Below are 18,568 nucleotides of genomic sequence, written 5' to 3'. Positions count from 1 at the left end.
CAATCACCAAATTGATGTTTATATTATCTAAAAATTTTCATTAAAAGTTGTATTGCTCCGTATGCAATTGAAGTAGGATTATGAGTTTTATTATCTTTTTCAGGAAATAATAAGTTATAAAAATATGTTACCAATTGTGCTAATTCATCTCATCTTAATTTTGGATAAAACATTTTAGCAACTAAAAATATACAAGGTAAATGTAAAAAGTTTTTAAATTATTTAAATTTCATACAAGTAATAGTATTTTGAAGCAAATCATTTGAAGAAGATCCATTTAATATCAACGCAATTTGAATGTAATGATCTAAAGCCAAATTAGAAGTAGGATGATAAATAACAGATAATTCAGTAGTTAATATTATTAAAAACTTTTAATATTTCACATAAATTTGAACATGAATCTCATTGTTGTGGAAATAAAGTAAAATCACTTTCATATGCTTCTCGTGAAAAAAAAAAAACAATTTCATATAATGCATTTCTATATTCATATGAACCATGTAGCATATTTTATAAGTAGAATTCCATCGAGTTAAAACATCTTAAAAAGAAAATTATTGAAATTATAAACTATTTTGTCTATAAATATCTGTTTCATCGTTTCAATAATAAACTTATTTACTCCCCCCGTCCCGAAATTAAGTATCTATTTGCTTTTTGCATACAGTTTTAGAAATATTAGTATTATATTGGGATATAGTAGAAATAAAGTAGAAATAACTAAAATAACCTTATTAGCATGTGTGATATAAAGATAATGACATTTGTGTAATATATTGTAAATTGTAAACGTATTTGTAATGTTAGGTAGATAGTATAGTTACTTAAAAATAAAAAAATGGATACTTTGTTACGGGAAAGAGGGAGTAAAAAATCTTTTGTTTGATATGATGCATGTGCTCTTTTAAACAACATAAATTATCTTGAATGCGTAAACTTAAAATATTACAAAAACTATCAAATATGAAAAAAAAATTTCCACCACTCATACGAAACGCATACCCCACTCAATAATTACATTTATCCTAGAAAATAACACCGATACCGTTAAATGAGGTTCCGTACAGCCGTTTGCTGTAGTCGCACTTCTTTTGCAGAAATTCATCACCAAAATCGTGTTTCACTCTGCAGCGACAATGGCGGGTGCACTCCGATCCGTGAGCCTGCAGCATCCGATCATAGCAACGCCGGCGCTCTGCCGTGCCGGTTCATATCCTCCGGCGTCGGAGCCATCGTTTTTCGTCGGCAGGTTGAATGCTGCCCCTCTTAACTGGAAGTTGCGCCTCCGTTCGGTTTCTAGAAGTGGTTGTGTTATTTCAGCGAGTTCGAGTCAGGTAGTTCCCCTGCCTCATTTGAGTTTGATTTAATTTGGTGAAGTTCGATGGATGTTTGTCGAATTGCTTCTGCGAGTTCTGAGTAGAAAAGAATTATTGTTATGTTTCAGAGGATTGGCGATGGAGAAAATCGGCTTCCGCAAGTTTTGAAATCAAATTGGAAAACAGTGTTAGCTAGGTTTGCAGTCGATAATTTTCTGCCATTAGGTATGGTGGCGGTGCATATAATGCTTATTTTGATTTGTTTATTGCTATGAGTAATGATTCAATGTTATTTAACGGCATAGCTCATAAAGTTTTAACCCAAAACAACAATCCTTTCAACAATGAGATTGCACACTCAAGAGGTGTTCTATGTGTATACTCAAAACTATAATCATGTATTCTTAGGGTCAGGTATACTTAGGTTTTTTTACTATTTACCTCATTAATTGAATCACTATTGTGAAGTCATTATATCCATGATAAAACTATCACTGGCTCAGTGGGTCTGAGTTTCTGTGTCAAAGCTTTTATAATTGATCCTTTTCAAGTGAATCTCTGAGACACGCAGTTTTATGTCTGATTTCGTGCAACAAACAACACATCCTTTGTTTGTCTACATCTCTGTTGTTTTTCGACATCTTTGGCCCACGGTGAACTTATTTGCAACAATGCTTTCGGGCACATCCTTTACTCACATTTTGATCTTTGCTTTGGGGTATTGAGTACCATTGCTGCCCCGTAAGAGTGTTGAGAATATTGCATATTATCACTTGCTAGCTTTTTGCTATGCTGATGCAGCAAGAAAACTCGAATTACGTATTGGCATGTCTTGTCAGGACATAATAGTGAAATTAAGGAAATATAGTTGTCATAGCTCTGCTTTAGCAAGATCTCTGGCTGCGAGAGTATGCGAGCAAATATCTGGAACCTCTCTGGCCATTTTCTTTCATTATCTCCAACCACATTGGCATCAATGATTCAAATGTTGCTATATTTTTAGTCAGCATGCACACTCTAGAGGTAGTAATTAATGGCCATCTTGTCATCCTTCCCATAATTGTGGTTGAAAATGATTCCTCAAATGCTCTTGGTTCGATCTTGTGCCCTCACCTCCATGGACATTGAACTTCAACATTAACAAGCTCCACCTAGCTATTGGAAAATTCCTGTTCATTACTTTCCACCATGTCCTCCATTGTGCTAACGAGGCAGGGAACTATTTTGCAGAGTGAAGTGCTGGGGTTGGGGAAGAGTTATCTTTATTCCTGTAATTTGTTATTTGTTTCTCTTTCCCTACACCCCTTCTGCTTTCTTTGATTCTCTTTCGTAAATAAAATGATCTCTTCTCTTCTGTAACAGATTAAGCTCACTTAAATTTCAAAATCTATGTTTCAGCACTGCACAAATAATGAAGGTGATGCTTTGCCTCTGTCTACTCATCACCTCTATTTTGGGATGTTGGTTGCAGCACTTGTCTCTGGAGTAGCAATAGGATTTGCCAATCCTGGCCTTGGTTGTCTTGCTGATAAATATTATCTATCGAAATTTAGCACCTTCGGAATATTTATAATTTCAGGTTTGGTTTTCTAATGTATTAAATTTATGATTTTTTTTTGTCAATGTTGCATCATAGTGCTTACAGAGTTTCTGTAGTTCAGCTAATATTTAGTTTAATTATACAGGATTAATGTTGCGCAGTGATGACATTGGTGCAGCAGCAGAAGCATGGCCAGTTGGACTTTCTGGGCTAGTATGACCTTGAATCACTCTTGCTCCAAAAATATTTGTCTATTTATTTATGTCTATTTAACAAAGGATTATATGGTGGAGGTGGGTGACAACTAATCTGCTAATACAATACAATTTAAAATGTCTGCAAATACTCAATTTAATGCATGGAATATATATACATCTTTTCTAATCTCTGGATGCTGTTTTGTCTTTAGTTACCTATAGACTGCAGCTTAACCCCATGGAGTAAAGATCCGCTGCAAGTGTCTACTACTTTCTTGTCTTAGAAAAATACACATTGATTGTTAAGATTGTTAATCTTTGTAAATCATCATCCATGGATCGCTATGTTGAAATATCAGTAACCACAGTTATCATCTCTTGTGTTCCTCATGCCATGCCACTGTGACGTTATAAGCTTCTCATTGATGCAGGCTTCTATTCTTTTTTTGACTCCCTTATTTTCAAAGATCATTATGCTACTCAAGCTCCAGCCACAAGAATTTGTCACAGGTTTGAAGAATGTGCTTTGTTGTGGCAATTCGTAGTTTCATGATTCACCTATATGCATCAAAATGAGAGGATTCCCAAATGGTTAACAGGTATTGGGTGAATATGTTTCTTTAAAATCTTTAGACCATTCTGTGGGGGTTCTAAATCTACTGAAGTGATAAAAAAGTTTATGTCCGTAGAAATCTTGATGATTAATTCTTTTTCGCACGTGAGGAAGAAATTTGTTTCTTTCTCCAGCCTCAGCACATGTGCCCTTGTATTGTAAAATGTCTCACGTTTGTTGTGTGCTTGGTTTTGCATAGAATGCACAACTCTACAACCTAGTTTGCATTACAGAGAAACTGTTCCGCCGAACCCTCTAAAATCTATCCATAAATGTATGCGTTTATTGCTTTGGTCTCTGTTGTGACTAGCATATCTTCTAATGCATAATTTGTGTTTCTCATTTATACAACCTCTCATATGGCAAATGTCTTTTTGAGAAACCCTCAATCTGGCTACCAAAAGCAAAGAAACTGGAATAAGAGGTTAAAAGAGAGAAATTTATTGTTGGGGATGTTTTGTTACTTTATTCTTTGCTTTTCTTTTTCTTATTATTCTTGCTTATCTAAATGAGTGGATTACAGATAATCAGTACACACACTCTCTCCCTCCAGTCCATATTTGACACATCTTTCCTCTTGTTTCTATAGGACTTGCTATTTTTAGTTGTATGCCAACAACATTATCTAGCGGAGTAGCATTAACTCGGGTAAAATTAATTTTATGAATTTTCAAATTCTGTCAATCCACTTAATCAGATGAGAAATAAAAGTTGCTACTATAATCTGATTGCTGCTTTGATTTGATTAACACAGCTGGCTGGAGGGAACTCTGCTCTTGCTCTAGCAATGACTGTAACATCAAATTTATTAGGAATTTTAATTGTAAGTTATTGAGCTGGATTATGTTGATGCTTAGGCATCTTTGTTGTGTGTTTTTGTCTCACTGGCATGATGCTCATGACTTATGATTGTACATGTTTGATATATCTTATATAATCATCATTTTTGTATATTTTAATATTTGAAGGGAATAAATTATCAGTAGAGACACTAATTTAAAATATAACTTTAACCACTTAAAGGTAAGAAGGATCTGCGGACTCACACTAATGATGTGTGATATTTACTTTTAGTTTGAAAAGCCAGGGATTGCTTCATTTTGCCTTGTGATTTTTTGTCCTGTTTTACTCCTAGTGCATGGCTTAATATTTACTATATGGCATTGTTTTGTCTATTTGTGTTATCTAGTGTCCATCCAAGCAAGATAATATCCACTTTTTAGGAATTGGTAGTGTAATATTACTAATTGGTACATGAGGTCATTAACTTATCTAGCCTGGTTGCAAAAAAAAAAAAGAATGTTGAAACCCAGTAAAGTTAATCTTCCTCTCATTGAACACTTTTAAACTTATTCTATGGTTTCAGTAGGTACATAATTAATCACTTACTTTGCTATAGCTATCATCTACTTTCTTCTAGTTAAAATCTATCATTTATCTATTTTGAAAGAACATTTACTCAAATAATAAGGATCTTGTTTCCTCATGCATATCCCTAAATTAATGAAATGCTTTTGCCTTTATGGTCCAGGGATACAAGCAATAATCTTCCCGATCAATACTCAATGAGTGTCAAGTATCTGTGGACCTTGTTAAATTAACTTATTTCAGAAATAGCATTGCCTAATGAACTCATAGTCCCAGTTTAAAATATATTATAAGTACTAAATTGTTAAAGTATCTAACTCAGTGTTGCATGGCAGATACCTTTTTCAGTTTCAAAATTTGTAGCTGCTGGGGTGGGAGTATCTGTTCCGGCCAAACAGCTACTGAGAAGCCTTGCGATCACACTTTTACTCCCCCTTATTTTGGGAAAGGTGCAGTGGGTTATTTGTTCTGTACTACTTTTGTGAAACAGTGTCCTCTTGATTTCCCCAATTCAGTGAACAGGATATATTTTTTCCAAAGGACCTTGTGTGAAAGTAGCGTATATTATGTCCTAAATTGATTTCTTAAAGATCATGATTGGCTGCTGTGAGATTGGAAAAATGACTGCTGATGAGTGATGGTCTGACCTACCTCGAAAGTGCAAACAGGATTCACCTGAGGCTCTTAAGTTTCTCACTTAAGTTCCTTTTTAGTTTGTCTGGGAAACAACTGGGATATGCGTCAGAGCAGTTCGTTTCATGTCTAGTCCTTCCTTGCATGTCTACATATTCTTGAAGCACTTGTTGGTCAAGAATAACCTTGTGCAAGTTCAAATGGTCTACCAATTTTTGTTTCCTCGAATGGTTTAACCGATCTCAATGTCATGGATGTTGTGATTTTGGGGTAATTTTCCCCTAATCTTTCTAGCAAAATAGATATGGTGAAAAAGGCTGAGAAAATTAAACCTGTAAAGTTATCAGCTTGCTGACTGGGTTTTCATGTGTCGCTCATGTGTGTGCATATTGCACGAGCCAGGCACACCCCACAGAAAAATAATAAATAAATAAATAAACATGTAACATTATCATCGAAGGGGTAATTTTATGATTTTCCAACATTCAATCTAAATGAGGACTCTACTTTTCTGTGGGTGCTGCAATTTAAAGGTGATCTGAGTATTAATTGTTTTTTCACTCATCTGTCTTTATCAACAGATTGCTCGAGAAGTTTCCAAAGGTGAGAAATCTCACAATGGCCTTTAATCTCTACTGTAATTCTGTTTCCCTTCTTCTTTCTAGCAGCAGAAATGCCTTTTTTCCTAATACATCATCCCTGCTCTTGAATTTTGGTCTGGATGTTGCAGGGATTGCAGAATTTGCAGATGGAAATCGTAAGCTGTTGGGGATGATTAGTGCCGTCCTCCTTAGTCTTGTAGGTCCCGCCACTGACTTTATTATCATGCTTATGTTTTCATCTTCCCTGAGACAACATTTCTGCATTATGTGAATTAGCTATTGTTATATTTTCTAGTATGTTTCTAGGTACTTTTTGGGCAGCATTGTATGAGTTCACTCATAATACATTGCTCAAGGTCTCTACTGGAAGAATCTTTTTGTGTTTAGTAAGTATTTATTCGGTTGCAGTCTTCTCAAGTAGTCCTGCAACTTTGCCTTCTAGGATAAATGTCTATTAGTTTAGTGAGAGATGGTAATAGGCAGAAGTGATGAACCAATTATGTCGATGTGGCGGAATTAACCAATGGAATAAAGCAGCGGATTAACAATAAATAAATGTAAGGATAGGCTTCAGATAGCCACCAAATAAGAATTAAGTTACATGCAGTGTAAGATCACTAGACCAAATAAATAGAATGTATGAGTATCACACCACCTATTTCTACGAGTTGATTGAGAGGCCACAAACCATGTGAACCATTCGAACATGACTCAATCATAGATTGAAAATGCACACAATGAATCACTTGACTTAAATTTACAGGTTCTGGGTTTATTTTGTGGAATCACTCAACTTAGGAAAAATGAGATTGAACTCAAAGCCAGGCTTGGTTGTGAATTGTGATCACTATGTGAAAGTTGGGTCAAATTCTGCTTTAGGGTGGAGGTGAAATGGCATCCAATGAGGTGGTTATCAAGATAAGTGGACACGGTTTTAATTAAGTTGAAGGGATATAAGAGTAAAGGTCTTGAGTGGGTTTAATGACTGATTGCATCATAGTGACACCTATATCGAATTTGTAAGAAGGTATTCATCATTCACATTAAGATTAAGAAGCTTTGCACACTTCACTGGGGAGAAGGTCCTTGCTAAAAATTGTCTATCAGAAATAATCATCGCATATACCAATTTTGAGTGCTTCAATGGTATACATCATTATGCATTTTTGTTGACATTTTTTTTTTTTTTATCTTAACTTGAATTTATATTCCTTGCTCCGTATGAAAGGTCCCCTGGATTCAAGTCAGCCGATCAAGGTCTCTTCTTTTAATGGTGAGGCCGACTATATTTTTTGGAGCAATCTTGATGGGAGCGTAAGTTTATCAAATTCTCATGCAATTCTTCTACTTCTCCCATGTAGCCTTCCATCTTATACTCGTACTAAAAGGTGGATTATGAGATTCTTTTGAACCAAAGCTTCCTCTATTCGAAGGAACTGCTTCAACTGATTCATGTTTCTGCTGTATTGCAGATTTCTACATCTTGCCCTTTTTACTTTCAATTCATTGCTTGTCCCGAATCTTTCCCTTATATCTGGAGGTAGCCAATCAGCATTTGCCAATAAGGAAAATACCCGTGCACTTCTACTAGTTGCAAGCCAGGTAATATATGTTTGTACATATGCCAGTTTTAAGTATTCTGAAAACCATGATGTTGCCGAAGACAGTCTGTTAGATAATAGAGAAAAAACATGTGTTTGTTTGTGGTTTGAAATATTTTTGGATGTTTTGGGGTGTTTTAGTTTCGAACCTTTTAAAGTGGAATATAATTGTTGGATACAATATTTTGAACGAAAAATATGTTTTAAATGAAATGTTTTGAATAAAAAAGTTGATGTTGGATATAGCGTTAAATTTTGTAATCGAAAATTATATTTTACCAAATCCTGCAATGTGCAAAGACAAACTTGAATATACAAATAAGCATATACCACAGTGTGTTTATATGTTGCAAGTGTTGTTGCTATAACTATTTTTACTATGTGTAGAAAACTTTGCCCGTGATGGTAGCAGTTGTCGAACAGCTTCAGGGTGCATTAGGCGAACCCGGTTTACTGGTTCTTCCATGCGTAGCAGCTCATCTCAATCAGGTTCTACACAAATTTATCCAAACCATCGTATGCACAGTTTTTGTTTTGGCTGAAATGAGTGGTTGTTTTGTAGATAGTAATCGACTCCTTCATTGTGAGTCTATGGAAGCAACAGGATGCGCGAATTGAAAATGCCAAGGCTGCGTAGAGCTTTTTTCTGAACTACATTGTGATGGTAAGTTGCAAATTTGATCACTATCTTGGTTGAAATCGATCTTTTCGTCGAGGTTAAGTGAAAAATCAATGGTTATGTGCAGTAATGTTGTATAGGAAGAGGACATAGATGAATAGGCAAGAATGCAGTATTGATCTGAAGGTGCTGCATTCATTTGCTGTGTTAACAAAATGCAGACTTGAGATAAAAAATTGTTGCGAAGAAGTATTAGATTAATATATTATGGCATAAATTAATTTATATGGAAAATAGTTATATTATTGGATATATGTATATTACTCCATATAATACGAAAAATGTATACTGATGTATATTAATCTAAAATGTAGACTTGAGAATAGATGGTTAGGATGTTGATGTTGTTGATCTGAATTACTTTTAATTAGCCGTTCACACAGGGTATCAATTTTTTACTCCAACTAGCCAATAATTGATTTTAGCATAAATTGTACTCCCATCTCATTTATTTTTTTGCTTGTTAGATCTTTAAATATTTATTATTATATTTAAAAATCATTAAAAAATTGTAAAAATATATTCATTAGTATATTATAATACTAATAGAAGGATATTTGTAAAAAAAAAAAAAAAAATATACAAATATAATAATATTGAGAATTGAATACATGTTTTATATTCTGTTAAACACATAAAACTATTAGTATCATCATATATCATATGACAAGGCATTTTAATTCGTGCATTCTCATAATTTTAGAGTTTTTATTTTTTTTTAAATAATAGGTTTAGATAATTAGTTAAGATTTGTTAGGATAATAACCAATATAGCAAAATTCAGATTTATCGAGATAATAAATAACCAAAATATGGATAAAATTAGAGTTTGTATATCTATTTATACCTTTGAGAGATATAAATCAAAATTGCTACAACAAAAATTATTATGAAAATTTTGTCTAATATTGCGCAGGTTAGGAAAAACGGCGGCTTCGTTAATCATTGGATCAATATGAAATTTTTAAAAAGTTTTCGTAATTCATTGCGTTTTTAATCAAACGGTGAGATTTTTTATTGGATATCTGTAGTTCAATCCAAAATTTACAGAATATGATATGTTTTTAGGATTTTTTTTTTATTTTGATTTTTTTAAATTGTAGTTTTTGTTGGTTGATTGAACGGTGATTGAGTGAGGTTATATGTATCTTTTAAAAACGCTTATATTTTAATTTGATTATAGTAAATTTTCTACTTTAGTAAGGACAACGTTTGGTTTTTTTTATCTTGGCTTTCCACTATTTATGCATATAATTTGTTATTGTTCAAAAGAAGTAAAAGATTTTTCACATAAAAACATATTATCTCTTTTATATATTATTTATGTATATGTCTTATCTTTCCTTAGTAAAAGTCTTATATACTAATTTTTTTTGTTTGATATATAAATTTTAAGTTACGGATATTTTTACTAATTATTTTTTTCTAGAAAAGTAGAAACAAGAAGAAAAAAAGTATAGTATTTTATTTGTTTGTTTGTTATATTTTATTTTATTATGTATAATAATAATATTAAGTTAATTTTAATATTCTATTAATCTATTTATTTTTATTCTTATTATGCATGTATTTTAGTAATTTATTTACTTCCGAGCATAATATTTTAATATATTTCATTATTATTGTATATGTATTTTTTAATATTATTTATTGTGTTATTCAAATTTGTATTCTTTAGAATTAAAAGAATATTTGAAGAAACCATAAAGAAAATTACAGTAAGTTTTAATATATATAGTTTATTTTTATTTTATTACTTTCATTCTTATTATGTATGTATTTTTTTAATATATATTGTGTTATTTTTATTTTTTACTAATTAATTTTTTAATTCATTCTTATTTAATATGTATTTTTAAATTGATTTGGTTTGGAATATTATATTAAAATATTTGTCCCCTAATCTTTTAGATTATATTTAAATTTTCAGTATTTTTATTTAAAAGAATATTAGACAAATTCATTCAGAAAATTAGGATAAATTTTAGTAATTCATAAAAACTCTATATTTATTTTAGTACTTTCATTCTTATTTAGTATGCATTTTTTATATGTTTTTTTGTTATTTTTATTTTTTACTAATCAATTCTTATTCTATATATATATTTTCTAATTAATTTAGTTTTGAATATTACTATTCTAATAATTTTTGTTTTTTCTAAAAAATTAAAACTATATTCAAATTTCGAGTAATTTGTTTTTAGTTTAATATGAATTGTTTTTACTTTTATTATGTGTAAATATATATAATTCATTTATACATATATACTATGAGAATATATTTATGTATTTATTTACGATTTAGTTTTGTCATATTAACAATATTTTTTTAAAAAAAATTATTTATATTTACTTTTTTTTAAGGTTTGTAGTATTATATTTATTATGATTACTTTGCTAATATTAAAGGCTGTAATTAAGGGATGCAGGCAATGATTTTTTTTATTAAATAAAAAATTTACATATATGTTACATGAATGAAACATATTGAAGTTCATATATTTTAAACTGATGTGTAATTATTATAAATATATACTTGTATAAATTCAATTCACAAAAATTATATGAATATAATGCAATGACGTAGTTGAAGCAATTTTAAGGTAATAACCATATATATATATATATGTTTATCACTATTTTACTTTTTCAACATTTATATATTTTATACATAACTTTCTATGCAATTTTGATGTAAATTTGACTATTAAAGATAATACCGAAAGTATGAATTAAACTTTATATCATAATTTTATTTATTTTTTTCGTTGTGAAAGGGTCACATTTATCTTTTGCGTCATTCTACTTAACATTATAAATATCATTATATTTGTATAGTTTTTGTTACAAATGTCCTTTTATTAGTATTATAAGACACTATAAGACACTAAAGAAAGTATTTTTACAATTTTTTAAAATTTGTATTACATTTTGATATAATAATTAATATTCAAAAGTCAACACACAAAAAATAAATGAAACCCTTAAAGCGATCACGCAAAAAATGAGACCCTTAAAGCGGGACAGAGGTAATATTTTATTTCATATATCTATAAAATTAAATATATTATATATATATATATATATTTTTAATCTATATAATTTTATGTTTATTAATTTTAACATATTAATATGTATTTTAAATATAATGATAGAAAAATAGTAGCATTATTATTATTATTATTATTATTATTATTATTATGTGAGTACGGTTCAAACTTTATAAAATGTGAGCTTATATATTTACATTATCTAATTCTTCTTCATATGCACAATCAAAGAATCTATTTATATTTTTTTACAATATTTTTCTTTATATTAAATTTATTAATATAAATATAATTTTATTGATTTACACAAATCGTGCAACGGTCACAACACTAGTAATTTATACAATAAATGATGTAATTATAATTCTGAAAGGATTATTCATATTTGGTGGTTAGAGCTAATATTGATATTGATAAGGAGATATGAGTATTATTAGTTCTATTGAGATGATTTATGTAAAAGTAGTTCCCTAAATAAATTTTACATTTACAATTGTAAATTCAATAGAAGATTAAGAAAAAAAAATGGTATTTAACATTTATATTCTATTTAAAAGAATGCATAATTTCTTTTAAGTTTTTATTTTTTTAAAAATATTGCAATACAAAATATTTTGATATCAAAAAATTATTTTCACGTTAATAATTTAAAATATAAAAAGAATAATAAAAAACACAACGAAATTAATGTTAAAAGAAATTTATCTAATATTTATTTGCACAATATTCAAAAATATTTCTTCAATATTTTTTCTACTTTTAAAAAATTTCAATTTTGAAGATTAAGTGTGATTAGTTATGCTTTCAAATCGAAATTAATATTACGTTTTTTTTTTTTAATAAAACTATAGTTTTTTTTTTTTTTTTTTACAAAATTTTATGTAAAAATAAAAGTTTAAATTAATATTCTATTCTAAATTAATTTCAAACCATAAATAAATAAATAAATCTTAAAGTTGTGTTTATTTGAAAGATTTGGGAGATATTGAAGATTTTATACTATTATTTTTTATTTTTCAAAAAGAAAAAGTTAAATTTGATATTAATTTAAATAACATTAATCCGAGCTAACAAATTAATATGGATTAAAGTATTGATTCACACAAAAGTAAGGATTCAAATAACATTGTTTCATTGGAACGCATGCAGAGTTGATTGAAACGAAGGGAGCATTTGAATATATTTATCAATTTTTTTTTATATTTTATCATTCAATAATATTAATATTTACTATTTTTTTAATGATAATAACTATTTAATAATTACGCAAATTATTTTTCAAAATATATATTAGTGTATATAATATACAATACCAACAAAAATAATTATTTAATTTTTTCTAATTTATTCTATATTTTTAGATGAATATATATTTTTATATTAAATATAAAGAATCGTATTAAATAATATAAAAATAATATTTTTTAATTAAATATTAACTTTTTTCGAGACGAATAGAATATATATATATTATATTATATTGTACTAATATATATATATATAATTTTTTTTATACTTATAAAGAATCGGAACACTCAAAAATAAATTGGGTGAAAAAAATCTTAATAACTATATACATATTTGTTAATATTTATATTTAATAGAATATAAAATATTTTGTAATGAAATAATACAAAAACTCAATTTATTATTACATATTTACAAATAATAATGTACAAATAAAATAATAATAATAATAATAATAATAATTTATTATTCATCCGTTACACGGGTAATAATATATATATATTTATATATATATATATCATACATATCTAAATATATATTATCTTAGGTATTATATTATTATATAATATATATATATATATATAACAGAGTTTAAAATATTAGCAATGATTAAGTTACAAGAAAACAAACTTTAAACATTAAAATATAAAGAAAATTTAATAATATATTACCTTCAATGATACGTTGCGTTGACTATTATGGTATATTTATTCGTTTAATGTTTTTATATTATATTAATATAAATATAACTTATTATTCTTTGTGCTATTTTTATTATAAGTGTTCTATTAACGTAGCTTAAAATATTAAATATTTAATTATATCATTTTAAATAATTAGTTAATTACTAGGATTTTACTAAAAATTAACTATTCATTTAAATTTTTATTTCAAAAATATTAAATTTTATTTCAAAAATATTAAATTTTATTTCTTATATTATATTAAAACTTAATTTTAGATTCAAAATATTACATTAACGCTTATTTATATCATATTATACAACTATTTCAATTTAAAATCTAAACTCCGAAACAAAAACACCCTTATCTTTTTATTATTTTTATTTATTCAATTTTCAAATATATATTTTTTATTTTAGTAAAAATAACAAATTACTAATATTAAAATATTATTAACTTCTACTTAAATTATAAATATAGTTACTTTATACATAAATAAAGGTCAAAATATTAAAATTATACACTAATCTAAATTTATTCTCTTTTTTGTTTATATAAATTTGTTCTCGTTTTATTTTTTAAGTAAAATATATATATATATATTTCACAAAAGAAGAAAAGGAAGTTTTATTTAGAAATATTTTTCTTAAGACCCGATCAAACATACATACTTTTCTTTAAAAAAAAAGAAAAATAATATTACGAACTCGAAAAAAATATACCTATGTCTGATTGTAAAAGTTTTATTTATTTATTTTTTGCGTTTTAATTTTTGAATATTAATTATTATATAAAAATATAATAAAAATTAAGAAAAAAAAGACAAAAATATTTCTATTTGTATCGTGTAATACTATTATAATGATATTTGTACAAAATAATTTTAAGTACAATAACACAAAAGATCTAAAAAAATATATTAGAATGTGACGAAGGGAGTATTATCCAAAAGCAAACAAACACATACTCGTAGGTTGTGTTTGGTACAGAGAATTAATGTCAGAGAAATGAAAATGGTCTCATTTCTCTTGTTGTTTTAGTCATATAAATGGAACTTTAGAAATAAATCATTTTAATTTCTCTCTTATACTCGGAAAAAAAATAGAGAGAAATGATATAAGCTGTATATATATTTTTAATTTTTTAAAATATTTTTTTGTACTATCTAATTTATATATATTTTTTAATATATTATTTTAATTTTACAAAAATCAAATTTAATTTATTGTTAAAGTATTTAAGTTTTACAAATTTTTAAGAAATTATACTAAAATATAGAACATCGTATATAATTTATAATTTTTTTTTAAAAAAAAATCACCAAAAGTACTTTCCATGAATTCTTATTCATTAAAACTTTTTTTTTTTATCTAATTAATCGTATATTCTTGTTTAATCCATTCGTATAACTGCAATTTTTTATACATTTGTTAATTGAATTTTTTATTTTATCAAACTGCGATAATTAATTATCATTCTCTATTCAATTTTATTTCTCTCCGATTATATTCTCTAATCTTATTTCTCTCCAATGTACGAAAACCCACCTTAAAGTTATCCAAAACCCAAACAAACACAAACCAAACTACTCTTAAAAGTAATACTCCACCATGTGTAAAGCGCAACCTTAGCTTTACTTCGTTCTGAGAAATTGAAAATGACGCAAATACTATTCCATCAATCCTTTCCATCTCTCTCTCTCTCTCCTGAACTGAACCTAACCTAATCCCCAAATCAGCAAGTGCAGCACTGCACTGCATTACTTGCGGCGGCGCCAATCTCAATAACAAATAACAACCTCACCATTGATTTGATTTGATTTGATTTGGATTTGATTTGATTTGACTTGATTTGGTTGAAGATTCAGCATCATTGGCCATCACATCACATGGACAACTGAGAATTACGCCAATCGCCAGTTACCGGTGGAGGTGCGATTTTCATTTCAAATTCGAATTCCTACTGTCTATTTCACAATTTCCTGCAAAAATTCGTTGAATTCATAGAAGAAGGGAAGGGAAGGGAAGGGAAGGGAAGGGAAGGGAAGGGAATGTTGGGTTTAGGTTTATCAGTGCTGATAGGCATTAAGGCTGCCGCGTTGTTCAGTTTCTTCCTCTCTCTCAGAAGCTATGGCTTCGTCTTGTTGTCGATGCCATTTCTATACTCCTCCTTCGTATCCCTCCTGATTGCAGCTGCCTCGCATCCGTCCATCAATCTGCCGATGCTTTTGGCAAAAGGCTCGGACGGAAGGTTCCCGGTGTGGTCGTTGGTGATGTTCTGTCCGTATTTGTATTTCGTGAGAGCATTTTCAGCTGTGAGAAGATATACGAGCGGGGAGGAACCGTACAGTGAGATTTGTGAAGGATTGTATGTGGGAGGATGGCCTTATTCGAGGGAGAAGCTTCCGCCGGGTAGGCCGGCGATTGTGGATTGCACCTGTGAGCTGCCGAGGAAGGAGGAGGTTGTAGGGAGTGCGTATTTGTGTGTGCCTACTTGGGACACGCGAGCGCCTCTGCCGAGCGAGATCGAGTCTGCGGTCAAGTGGGCTTGTCGGAAGAGAGCTCAGAACACACCTGTTTTCATCCACTGCGCCTATGGTATGATGCTCCTAACTCAAACAAACTTTTTTTTGCTTCAAGTAGGAAGGCATTAGTTTGTTTCATTTATTATATATATATTCGGTTCGGTTCGACTAAGTTTAAGTTCGTCTTCGAACGTGCTGAACTGAACAATACAAACGGGCTTGTTTTGTTAACGAATCTAAGTTTTGCTCGCGAACGATTGGTAAAATGATATAGTTGTTATATTTATATGTGGAAGTATTAATTAAAAAATAAATAAAATAAATTACTATGTCTATCCAAACGAGTTTGAATGAGCTCAAACGAGCTTAATAGAGTCGAATACAAACGCGAGCTCGAATAATGAAATTGTTTAATGAACCGAGTTCAAACACTACAAAGGAGCTCAAATGATTAACTTGAGTCTTGTTTGCAATCATTAATAAACGAACATAAACAGTTAAAATTTTTTTCGGTTTGACTCATTAATAATAATATATATATATATATTATGTGTTTGGAGTTTTGATAATTTTGTATTGAAATATTAGTTGGATGGAATGTTTTATATAGAAAATGGATTATGAATATAATGTTTCAAGAGAGAAATTCAAAGGTTTTTTTAATTTGGAATTTGGTTTTAGTGTTTTGATTACGGGTTTTAGTATGATTTGTGCTTTGGATGTGATCCTTTTGTAGAAGGAAGGTGTGTATTTTTAATTAAATCGTATAGACAGTATAGTATAGTAAAAGGATCAAGCCAAACTCACAAAGTAAACAAAATTTGTTGATAGTAAACATTTTGAGGTTAGTTATTTGTTGATAGGATAAATTTTGTGAGATGAAATTGTTTTTTTTTGGATTTATTTGTCGATAGTAAACATTTTAAATAGTCTAAAGATGAATTCAAAACACACAACTTTTGTGATTGTTTTGGATTAAATATCTTGTTTTAATGGGATTGTGTTTAGTATGTTTTGTGTTGTTTTAAATAGAAAATAGGTATTGGGTGTAATTTTGAATAGAAAATATGTGTTTGACATAATATCTTGAAATGGAAAATATGTTATAGATTTAATATTTTAAATAGAAAATATATATGTCGGGTTTTGGTTGTAGCTATTTGGAGGATGCAATTGTCTATCATTCATTGGTCTTGTAATTTCGAACTGCTTAAATTATCGAAATGGTTGAAAGGTTACACTATTATTGCTTAGGGACATAATTTTGTTGTCAAGTGGGTGAAAAACTAACAAAAGATGATCGAGGGTCAGATTTATTAGTTACTACTACATACTTTTAGCGAAATGAATGAACTGGTACTGCATTTTGTCAATTCAAACCGCTTAAATAGATGCAAGTGTTGAAGGATTCTGCTTTTGTTGTTTAGGGGCTTCCATTTTTGCATAGATTATTTTTCTGCATCTCCTTGAAAGTGAAGTCTTCCAAGTTTCCAACCTTTTCTGTCGTGCGCACACTTTCAAAACTCTCATTTTGTTTGTTGTTTTTCCGAACACTTGCCACTCCATTCAAAGGCAAATCTCTCACCAAGTGCACTCGAATGCTAATGACCAACAAGAATGTACATAAGGGATATTTGTTCCCTAGGTTTTCCGGACTTTATTTCTAGCAAGATAGTTGGTTTGTTTTTTACATATGTTGCCATGCCATTGTCAAATGCTACTTTGTGAACTGTTGAATCTGAGTATATGACGTAAGTGTGGAATCTTCTTTTTCAACTAATGAATTTAGATGGTGTTATTTTGCATAAAGGGTAGAGAGCTCGGTTAAAATTCCTAGTTCATCACGCTCAGATAAATTTCTACCAGCACTTTTTTGGTTATCTGTAGTTTGCTGGATTGATTTTCGAAAAATACAAAAACTACTACTCCTTTCGCCTATGTTGTAAATGTTTTCTGTATATCTGAAACCCTGTTAAAATCTGGTATCAATGACTTCTTTGCTTTAGTATGATATTATCTTCATTTGTCGCCCGTTCTCGAGCTTACATAGTTTGATACTGTCTTGATAACTCTGAAAAAAAAATTGGCACTTTAGGTCATGGACGAAGTGTTGCTGTGATGTGCGCGGTCTTGGTTGAACTTGGGTTGGCAGACGATTGGAAAAGCGCCGAGAAGCTTATTAGACAGAAACGGCCATACATCCGAATGAATGCTCTTCACCGCAAAGCCTTGGAAGAATGGTCAGAACATCGGCTATCCCCTCCGAACAAAAATGGTGCGAAATCTGTTACGAGTTCTATAATCTTGTGATCAATCGATCATTGTCTTTCAAGGATCATTAGATGGAGGATTGATATATACATACGTGATTGCTGCAGTGTACATTACTATCATTGTGTATCTTCGAAGCTTTTAAGGCAAAATTGTTTGTAACTCAAGCATAAGGGGTCCAGAGCCGTCGTTCTGTTGTTACGTTGATTATATTGTTTCTTATATATACGTTTCTCCGCT

At 29.4% G+C, this 18,568-nt stretch overlaps 2 protein-coding genes across 4 annotated transcripts; both read left to right on the top strand.

Moving 5' to 3' along the window:
* Positions 1–1,061: 1,061 nt before the first annotated feature.
* On the top strand, positions 1,062–9,624 carry LOC127244921 (probable sodium/metabolite cotransporter BASS4, chloroplastic). 3 transcript variants are annotated; one of them, XM_051265519.1, is made up of 15 exons: positions 1,062–1,337; positions 1,448–1,544; positions 2,791–2,898; positions 3,005–3,072; positions 3,488–3,566; positions 4,259–4,317; positions 4,424–4,492; positions 5,373–5,486; positions 6,252–6,273; positions 6,401–6,468; positions 7,501–7,586; positions 7,745–7,874; positions 8,261–8,362; positions 8,436–8,537; positions 9,469–9,624. In XM_051265519.1, exons 1-14 carry the CDS (start codon positions 1,140–1,142, stop codon positions 8,508–8,510), a joined length of 1,275 nt encoding a protein of 424 aa, XP_051121476.1. In that variant the 5' UTR covers positions 1,062–1,139; the 3' UTR covers positions 8,511–8,537; positions 9,469–9,624. The 3 variants fall into 3 exon arrangements, with proteins under 3 accessions (XP_051121476.1, XP_051121475.1, XP_051121474.1); XM_051265518.1 differs by lacking the exon at positions 9,469–9,624 and adding an exon at positions 8,620–8,877; XM_051265517.1 differs by lacking the exon at positions 9,469–9,624 and having other exon boundaries at positions 8,436–8,877.
* Positions 9,625–15,167: 5,543 nt separating this feature from the next.
* LOC127245148 (uncharacterized) lies at positions 15,168–18,568 on the top strand. The gene is made up of 2 exons (XM_051265882.1): positions 15,168–16,130; positions 18,153–18,568. Exons 1-2 carry the CDS (start codon positions 15,584–15,586, stop codon positions 18,365–18,367), a joined length of 762 nt encoding a protein of 253 aa, XP_051121839.1. The 5' UTR covers positions 15,168–15,583; the 3' UTR covers positions 18,368–18,568.

Source organism: Andrographis paniculata, unplaced genomic scaffold (genome assembly GCF_009805555.1).
Source record: "Andrographis paniculata isolate CXL003 unplaced genomic scaffold, ASM980555v1 Contig21END, whole genome shotgun sequence".
NCBI lineage: Eukaryota > Viridiplantae > Streptophyta > Magnoliopsida > Lamiales > Acanthaceae > Andrographis > Andrographis paniculata.
The sequence above is the reverse complement of the archived record's forward strand: the minus strand, read 5'-3'. Positions and strand labels throughout refer to the sequence as shown.